This window comes from Nothobranchius furzeri, chromosome 2 (assembly GCF_043380555.1).
Source record: "Nothobranchius furzeri strain GRZ-AD chromosome 2, NfurGRZ-RIMD1, whole genome shotgun sequence".
NCBI classification, from domain to species: domain Eukaryota; kingdom Metazoa; phylum Chordata; class Actinopteri; order Cyprinodontiformes; family Nothobranchiidae; genus Nothobranchius; species Nothobranchius furzeri.
In genome coordinates this window covers 25,654,901-25,664,264 of record NC_091742.1, presented here as the reverse complement: position 1 = coordinate 25,664,264, position 9,364 = coordinate 25,654,901, and the positions used below count along the sequence as shown (strand labels likewise).

Genomic DNA, 9,364 nt, shown 5'->3' with positions numbered 1-9,364 from the left:
TTAAACTCGTGAGCTTTTTTATTGATCAAATGCATCAAAGACTTTTTGTTCATTGTGAAAATCATCATTTGTAGATTTCCTCATGTATTCATTTTGGCTGTTTCTTCATAATGAAAACATACATGTGATCTCCATCTTACAGTATTGAGTCAAATAGTTTCAGAAACAGTAGCTTTAGTGTCTGTCTTATAATACAACTCTTTCTATACAAAATGCAATATTCTATTTTATATTGGTGACTTGGGTCAAAGCTTTTTTTTAACTAGCAGTTCCAAGCATAAAAACACAGTTAAAGACCTCCGCTGACTGGTACGTGTTGTACAGTATTTACATTCTGTGTTACAGGTGGTTAAAATAATAAAATAAACTTCCTTTATAAGTTGAAATAATCACAAAACCCACTTAAAGAATCAGCATCCATGTCTGATTGTGACTCTAATTAGTAACATAAAATATACGAGGTGATTGGTTAAAATGGCTGTGATCTCTTCAGCATGTTGTTTTATATTTACCAGCTGCAGCAAAAACACTCAACTCTAACTTCACTTGCTGCTTTACTGCACCTAGAAAAATCATCCAATGTGTATTATTTACTATTAAAACTCAGCAGAGATCCTGGAAGCGAACAGCAGCAACACATTCCCTGCGTTCACTCCTTACTCAGAGAAACAGGTGAAGAAAAAAAATATTTCACCTTAAATCAAACCAACTATTCAATTAAAGCCTCTTCTAAAGGAACCAGAGTTTGATTTACTTCACAGTAAAAGGAGTGTGCTTTTCTCTCAGTGACAACCAGACTTTCTTCTTTTTTGCAATCGAACCTTAAAAAAGGACAAACGTAATCATAACTCAAACGACAAAGACACAGAAGATAAAGGAGTGATGCTACGAATCTTCGAGGGCGATGATCACACAGGAGGGGGAAAGAAATCAAGAAGTCCTCATTGTTTGACAGCTCCCCAGATGATGAGTCCTATTACAACTATGCCTACGGCCCCCACGATCAGCAGGATGCAGATCTTCTTTCTGTGGCTTTGCTAAAAATATAAGAAAGGACAAAGATAGTAAAGAAACACATAAACAAAAGGATTTTTTGTTTAAAGCAGATGAGTCCTAATCGGCAGGAAAAGGTGTAACTGAAGAGTTATTACAACCCGTATTTATCAAATCTCACTGAGTTTATTCAGGGTATCTGCAGGTTTAAGGGAACCAAATTTAACACTTTTTAAGACCTTTTTTAAGGCCACTTTGACCAAATTTAAGCTATTTTTTAAATTAAATTTAAGCTATAATTTCCAGCTATTGCCTGGAACCGGTGCTAACCAAGCCGCGAACGTGGGATTAGCCATCCAGTTACCATTAAACTTGCACTTCTCCATGGCGCAAGCTCCCACTAGATTAACCAGCTAACGTGCTCATCTAAAAATAGCCCCCTTTCACAACCAACTGAATGTGTACGGTTCCGCTTACGCCAACATCGTACACAAAAAATGCTGAACACTAACTAGAAATTCATGAAAATTTTATAGAAATAAAAGAATCTTGTTCATTGGGTCTTTGGTAATTTAAGACCTTTGGAAACTGTATTTAAGGATTATTTGTCATTTTTAAGGATTTTCAAGGCCTTAAATTTGGAAAAGAAAATTTAAGACTTTTTAAGGACCTGCGGATACCCTGTTATTACATGATGCATTTGAAAGTGGGAAGCTGTAGCAGAAGAAATCAGTCGAGATCAAACTCATGTTGTATATTTTACCTGGTAGCTTGCAGCTTGTGTCAGCTGCTGCGAGGCATTCTGCACACAGTTATCTGCAGTCTCCACATTGGCTTCTATACTGTCTGCAGAACACAAAAAAACAGACTTGCAACATTTTTAAGTAAAAATGCAGCTGTAGACAATTCATCGCATTGTGACGTCCAGCAATGGTCAGGTTTTAGGTACTGTTTGACCATTCAACATCTGGTCAAAGAGGAGACACGAGACTGCATGTGTCCCCTTTAAATCAGCCTGCCTCGTCCCACCAGCTGGAGCTCAGAGCCTGCAGCTCTGAACACAGATAACGAAATGTCAACAATAATGTTCTCTCCTCAAGGTCCCATCTTTCAGGTCTTCATGCCTCCATATAAGGGACACTCGCAGCCCGGATCAGTTGCTAAATCAAAGAATGATTTCCTAAATTAAACATGAACTTCCACAACTTATAAGCTAGATAATCATTAAATAAACGTGTGTTTATTGCTACTTATAATAATTATAATATAATGAAATGTTTCATTAATCTGTGCTCAATGATTGAAGTTTGAAATGAATGTTATGTTATGCAGGAACTGGTCCGGTTCTGACAGGACAGATGTTGTCCAGAATGGAGAGGCAGTGCTCGTTAAACTGAGACACCTCTGTGGCCGAGGGAAAGAGACCAGAAAATAAACCACAGACCTTTTGGATTCATGCTGCCTTTTTTCTCCTTATGGTGAGAGCTGCCAAAACTACGCGCGATCGTGCACTTCTACCGTGATTTCGCATCCTCACCAAACCTGCTGCATGGAATGTATTTGCTGCTGATTCACACCTGACACATCTACGTTACACACTGCTTACGTATCCGGTGGAAACCCCCCGTCGTTGTGAACAGAAACTCTGCCTGAAAATAAAAATGTTTTTTTTTTTAACTCTTTCTGACATAGAGAAGCAACACAGTACCGCTGTCTGCCTGTCATGAGCATTAAGACCTTCTCCACAGAAAAACACTGAGAGCTAAAACACTAATGCTCACCTATCATGTCTCCCTGCTCATGGACCATCATGCCCAGGTCCTTGAAGATGTCGTTAATGTCTGTGATGTCAGACTAAAACATAAAGAGTAAAGGCAGATTGTTGATGAAGCTCTGCCTGTAGTTCTGAGGATGTTTGATTTAAATCCTCACCTCCAGCTGCCTGATGGCCGACTCCCTCTCCTGGATCAGCCTCAGGTCTTCTTCGTTGAAAGCCTCGGTCTGAGCCTGAACCTGAGAGTAACTGCAGTTTCTCTCAGTTACTATTTTAATCACAACACTGAGGCCTAGTCCACACGTAGCCGGGTTTTAAAAAAAATGAATATCCGCCCCTCCAAAAACTTGCATACACACCACCTCGTTTTAAAACAAAACTCTGTCCACACATACCCGGATAAATACGTTGTTAAGGACATGCCAGACCTGTAGGTGGCAGTACTTCCCCCGTTCTTAACCTCGTCCTTCGTCTGTGGTCTTCCACAAGGAGCAGTAATTCCGCTTGCAAAAGCAAACAAGCAAGAAGCGCTTGGACAATTGATAAAGCGAGCGCAGCTCTGAGGGCATCCATGCTGTCGGCTAGTGTAAACACAGGTCGCACACGTGATGTCAGCATTTTTTGTCGCGGAAAGTGACGTTGCGGACCTTAAAACTCCGGTTTTGTCCGTCCACACCGTCCACACCCAAAACGGAGAAAACGCAGATCTTCACTTTGGCCGGAGTTTTTAAAAAGATCCGTTTTCATGTGAAAAAACTCCGTTTTCGTGTGGATGACAGGCCAAAACGTAGAAAAATATCTACGTTTTGGAGGATCCCCGGCTACGTGTGGACAGGGCCTGAGACTGAGAGTGGAGGGACAAATATGAGCGTGTGAACTTACTTCTGGGGTGCATTTCCAAAACTGTCTTCAGGCTGACCTCCCTGTTAAAAAAAAACAAGTCAACTTTATGATGTTGGAAATTCTAAAGGAGGTTTTGTTTTTCTACATCCTGCAACAAATCAATAAGCACAAAGATCATCATTAAATGTAACACGTGTCAGATGTGTCAGCATGAATTTTTCTCCTAAAAATGTAAAAACATTTTTAAAAAAGTCACATTGTGCTAATTCCTGAGGAGGCATTTGAAGCAGTTACTGCTCCAGATTGGGAGGATGAACAGAGATTTCTTTGTCTGGTGAGATGAGTGCGGAGGGAACGGAGTCGCCGAGCAAGAGGGCTCTCCCACAGGAACGAGTCTAAAACACGGTTAATATGGTAACGGAAGAGTTTACCGACGTCAGCTGCAGTAAATTAAACTGGAAAAAGAGGCAAAGGACAAGTTGTGTCTGGCTTAAATGTAATGGAACAGAGTTTTATATAATTCTTGAAAATAACTAGCCTGGCAAGCCAGACTAAATAAATGTATTATTTAGTCTGGCAACGCTCCATTGACGGCTCTCGGTTGTGGGGCGGGTTCTGCCGTTGTCTTTCAAATGATCTCTGCATTCTCCGTTTTGGATAATGAATGTGACATCCTCTTGTTTCACTCTGTTGCATCATCCCACCCACCAGGCATTTGGAGTGCCCTGATTGGCCCACAAAGCAGATAAAGCTCTGTGATTTGTTCACTGAGCAGATAGAGCCTATGATTGGCCCACCATTATGGACCAATCACAGCTCTTTATGTGTTTGAAACCCCTCTAGAGAGCTGTGATTGGCCAGCCAGAATGCTGTTGGGGCTGCAGAGGTTCCAGTGGAGCATTCCTAGACCAAACTTTGCAAAGCAAGAACTTGGTCTAGTTCACTAGGATAGAAAATAACAACAATAACTCACAATATTCTAAATTTCAGCACATCTTATATTAAATGGTGGCTCATAATAGCCACTTGACCAAATTCTTGCTTTGCAAAGTTTGCAGTGTAAATAATACATTCATTTAGTCTGGCTTGCCAAGCTAGGCTCATAGATTAATCAAATAAAAAGTGGAAAAGAAGGTTTTTCTATGTTTACATAAGCTACAATTTGAATATAAACAGTTTTAAGGTCCAACCACCTTTCTTCATCCCCTTCTAGAAAACACTAAGTTTGTTCCTGAGGGTTCACGTTTACATATTTGACCTGTTGATGGCACCTTTCTTATCATAATTCCTAACATAAGGCACCTAAGTAACCACATAACAACTTACCATGCTAGCTAATATAGAGTGGTGTTCTGTGTTGAAAAACAAGGCAGGCAGTTATTCGCTTTTTTTGTTTGTTTGTTTATTCATCACTTCAAAATCCCACCAGTTCAGCGCCACCAGCAATCTGAAAAATCCCACAAACAACGGGTCAAACTTCCAGAACCCACGCTGAACCCAAACTCCTCCCACTCGCACCCCGATATCATTTGGGATGGCTTTTCCGAGAATAAAAAATTGAATAAATAAAATATTTAATCAATCAAAAGTATTCCATTTAAAAAATTGAATAAATTGGTTGCCATTGGTATGTGAAGAGCATTTCAAGCAATGCCACAAAAAATGCTCGAGAAAAACACATTCCACCTCACCTTTAAAAGAATTTTCTGTTCTAAAATTACTTTGATCGTGATTGGCTTTCCGTATTTTTATCGAAACCACACTGAAAAGGTCACAATAATGATATTTTCCTGTTCTCTGGTTGTTATATCATGGAGCAGAGTTCAAAACAACACAACTGTAAAAATGTCTGTGAATGGTGACAGTTAGTGGAACCAAAAAAGTAGAATAAACTTTACTTTTCAGATTTCTGTAAATTCCTCCATAGATGTCAGTTAATCAACAAACTGATGTTGGTTGAGACAAAACAGGCTGGTTAACTCACTGACGAGACCCTGGAGCTGGCTCTGACTCTGGCCACATACTCCCTTTCTCTCTCTGCCGCCTGCCTCTGTGTCCTCTGGAAGCTGTTCAGCGCGGCCGAGAAGTCATTTAGCAAACGCTCTTTCTGTAGTTTCCTTTGTCGCTGAAAGCAGCACAAGCAAATATCAGCAGAGGGTCGAGATGCAAACTGAGAAATCTGAACAATCTGGCATTTGGTACCTGATCAGGGCCGATGGGAAGAGCAGTGAAGGCCTTCATCAGTTTGTCGGTCTCCTTTGCCAGGTTGTTGCCTTGCTGCTGTTTCTGTTGACTGGTGCACAAAAGAGGAACATTTATTTTACTTCCAACAGAGCTTTATTACAGTGGGGTGAGAAGGTTTGGGCAGCCTTGTTAATCTTCATGATTTTCCTGTATAAATCGTTGGTTGTTACAATAAAAAATTCAGTTAAATATATCATATAGGAGCCACACAGTGATGATTGAGAAGTGAAACGAAGTTTATAGGATTTACAGAAAGTGAGCAATAATTGTTTGAATAATAATATTGGAAATTCCAGAACTGCGCTAAATTCAGGAACTGCGCTGCTCTGGGTGGCTGCATGTTGGAGTAGCTCTGTTGACTATATGTACTGTAAGTTTTGCCTTTTCAATCAATTTCCCTCTGGGATTAATAATCAATTTCCCTCTGGGATTAAAATCAATTTCCCTCTAGAATTAATAATCAATTTCCCTCTGGGATTAATAATCAATTTACCTCTGGGATTAATAATCAATTTACCTCTGGGATTAATAATCAATTTCCTTCTGGGATTAATAATCAATTTACCTCTGGGATTAATAATCAATTTCCCTCTGGGATTAATAATCAATTTCCCTCTGGGATTAATAATCAATTTACCTCTGGGATTAATAATCAATTTCCCTCTGGGATTAATAATCAATTTCCTTCTGGGATTAATAATCAATTTCCCGCTGGGATTAAAATCAATTTCCCTCTGGGATTAATAAAGTATTTTTGAATTGAATTGCATTGAACTTGAATAGGCAGGTGCATAAATGTGGGCGCTGTTGTCATTTTATTGATTCCAAAACCTTTAGAACTAATTATTGGAACTCAAAATTCGTCTTCGTCTTCGTCTTCCTCCGTGGCCGAATGTGAAGCGGCTGGGATGAGGATCAGCACCTCCAAATCTGAGACCATGGTTCTCGACCGGAAAAGGGTGGCTTGCCACCTCCGGGTCGGGGGAGAGGTCCTACCTCAAGTGGAGGAGTTTAAGTATCTCGGGATCTTGTTCACGAGTGAGGGTAGGAGGGATCGGGAGATCGACAGGCGGATTGGTTCGGCGTCTGCAGTGATGCGGACGCTGAGCCGATCTGTCGTGGGGAAGAGGGAGCTGAGCCAGAAAGCCAGGCTCTCGATTTACCGGTCGATCTACGTCCCAATCCTCACCTATGGTCATGAGCTTTGGGTAATGACCGAAAGAACGAGATCGCGGATACAAGCAGCCGAAATGAGTTTCCTCCGTAGGGTGGCCGGGCTCAGCCTTAGAGATAGGGTGAGGAGCTCGGACATTCGGGAGGGACTCGGAGTAGAACCGCTGCTCCTCCGGATCGAAAGGAGCCAGTTGAGGTGGTTTGGGCATCTGGTCAGGATGCCTCCTGGACGCCTCCCCGGGGAGGTGTTTCGGGCATGTCCTGCCGGCAGAAGGCCCCCGGGTCGACCCAGGACACGTTGGAGAGGTTACATCTCCAATCTGGTCCGGGAACGCCTTGGGGTCCTGCCGGAGGAGCTGGTGGACAAGGCCGGGGAGAGGACGGCCTGGAGCTCCCTGGTTGGGATGCTGCCCCCGCGACCCGGACCCGGAACTCAAAATTAATCTGGTTAATTCAGTGACCCTTGACCTCCATACACAGGTGAAACCAGTTATGAGAAGGAGCATTTAAGGGGGCCGATTGTAAGTTCCCCTCCTCTTTGAATATTCTCCTGAAATGGAAGGCCACAGGTACAGTTCAAGTTAAGGCTCCAAGTGGCAGACCAAGAAAAATCTGGGATAATCAGAAGAGAAGGATGGTGAGAACAGTCAGAGTCAACCCACAGACCAGCACCAAAGACCTACAACATCATATTGCTGCAGAGGGAGTCACTGTGCATCGTTCAACTACTCAGTGCACTTTACACAAGGAGATGCTGCATGTGAGAGAGATGCAGAGGAATCCATTTCTCCACCCACAGCACAAACACAGCTGCTTGAGGCATGCTGAAGCACACTTGGACAAGCCAGCTTCATTCTGGAATAAGATGCTGTGGACTGATAAAACTAAAACTGTTATTTGGGCATAACAAGGGGAGTTATGCATGGAGGAAAAAGAACACAGCATTCCAAGAAAAACACCTGTGACTAGGGGTGTAACGGTACGCTAAAATCGTGTTCGGTTCGGTTCAGTGTTTTGAAGAGCTCGGTTCGATTCATTTTTAGTATATTATTATATTTATTTATTTAATATGTAAAGCGGCTCCTATAGTGAGCATACCAGGTGTCATCACAGGCTGCTGATCTAACATGATGTATTTAATTATTTCACAGGTTACTTGCGCAGCTATGAGTGTCACGCTCATGCAGACAAGTGTTGTGTTTGACTGTTGATGCTCTGTGTTTTTATTTCTGCAGCGAGCCTTAAAAACTCACCTCACACCGCCCAGAGTTTCTTCTTCAAAACTCGTATTAAATAACGAGCTTCCTCCGTGCCACATTTTTGGTTGTAGGATGAAAACTTTACATCGGTTGTCCCAGGGGAAAAGTTCAGCAGACATGTTTGTTTACATTTTTGCCGCTTTGTGCCTGCACAGCATGAGAGAAGGGAGGGAGGGTCAAAGCAACGCTCCGTTCAGCATCTCAACAGGCTCCACAGTAGCAGCGACGGCCAGCTGGTTTAATCCACTCTGAAAGGCGTTGATCAGAATTTCCAGATCACATTTTCAAATGGAGATCGGGCGCGTGCAGCCATCATGCGTCACTCAATACAGCGTCCATGCGGAAACTCGCCTAGGAACTTTTATCCACTGCACTTAAATCATGCAAATAAAAATTTCATTTTTTAATGGAAAAAATAAACCGAAATGGTACGCAAGTGGACCGAACTGAACAGACCGAACCAAACAGGCCGAACCGAAACGGTTCAACACCCCACCCCCCGTGAAGCGTAACACCCTACAGTAAAACATGGTGGTGGTTCCATCATGCTGTGGGCTGTATGACCAGTACAGGGACTGGGAATCTTGTTAAAGTTGAGAGACACATGGATTCCACTCAGTATCAGCAGATTCTGGAGACCAATGTCCAGGAATCAGTGACTAAGCTGAAGCTGCACCAGGACTGGATCTTTCAACAAGACAAGAACCCTAAACGCCGCTCAAAAACTACTACAGCATTCATGCAGAGGAACAAGTAGAACGTTCTGGAATGGCCACCTCAGTCCCCAGACCTGAATATTATTGAAAATCTGTGGTGTGAGTTAAAGAGAGCTGTCTATGCTCAGAAGCCATCAAACCTGAATGAACCAGAGATGTTTTGTATAGAAGAATGGTCCAGAATACCTTCAGTGAGAATCCAGACTCTCATTGGAAGCTATAGGAGGTGTTTAGTGGCCGTTTCTGCAAAAGGAAGATCTACTAAATATCAAGTTTGTTTCTTTTTTGTGGTGCCCAGATCTATGCACCTGTCCAATTTTGTTTAAACAATTATTGCACACTTTCTAAAAATCCTATCAACT

The 9,364-nt window shown here is 42.2% G+C and overlaps 1 protein-coding gene across 3 annotated transcripts in view; it reads right to left on the bottom strand.

The window, feature by feature from the left end:
- The window catches only part of stx7l (syntaxin 7-like), an 11,529-nt gene continuing 2,165 nt past the window's right edge, over positions 1-9,364 (bottom strand). The window contains exons 3-10 of one of the 3 annotated variants that reach the window (XM_054748368.2): positions 8,281-8,433; positions 5,813-5,903; positions 5,595-5,735; positions 3,650-3,690; positions 2,926-3,016; positions 2,775-2,847; positions 1,757-1,839; positions 1-1,037 (exon numbers count right to left, since the gene is read on the bottom strand). In XM_054748368.2, the coding sequence (XP_054604343.1) occupies positions 942-1,037; positions 1,757-1,839; positions 2,775-2,847; positions 2,926-3,016; positions 3,650-3,690; positions 5,595-5,735; positions 5,813-5,903; positions 8,281-8,405 (741 nt within the window). In that variant the 5' untranslated portion in view covers positions 8,406-8,433 and the 3' untranslated portion in view covers positions 1-941. Of the gene's footprint in view, positions 1,038-1,756; positions 1,840-2,504; positions 2,643-2,774; positions 2,848-2,925; positions 3,017-3,649; positions 3,691-5,594; positions 5,736-5,812; positions 5,904-8,280; positions 8,434-9,364 lie in introns of those variants that run through there. The other 2 variants (XM_054748367.2, XM_054748369.2) reach the window with 2 other exon arrangements.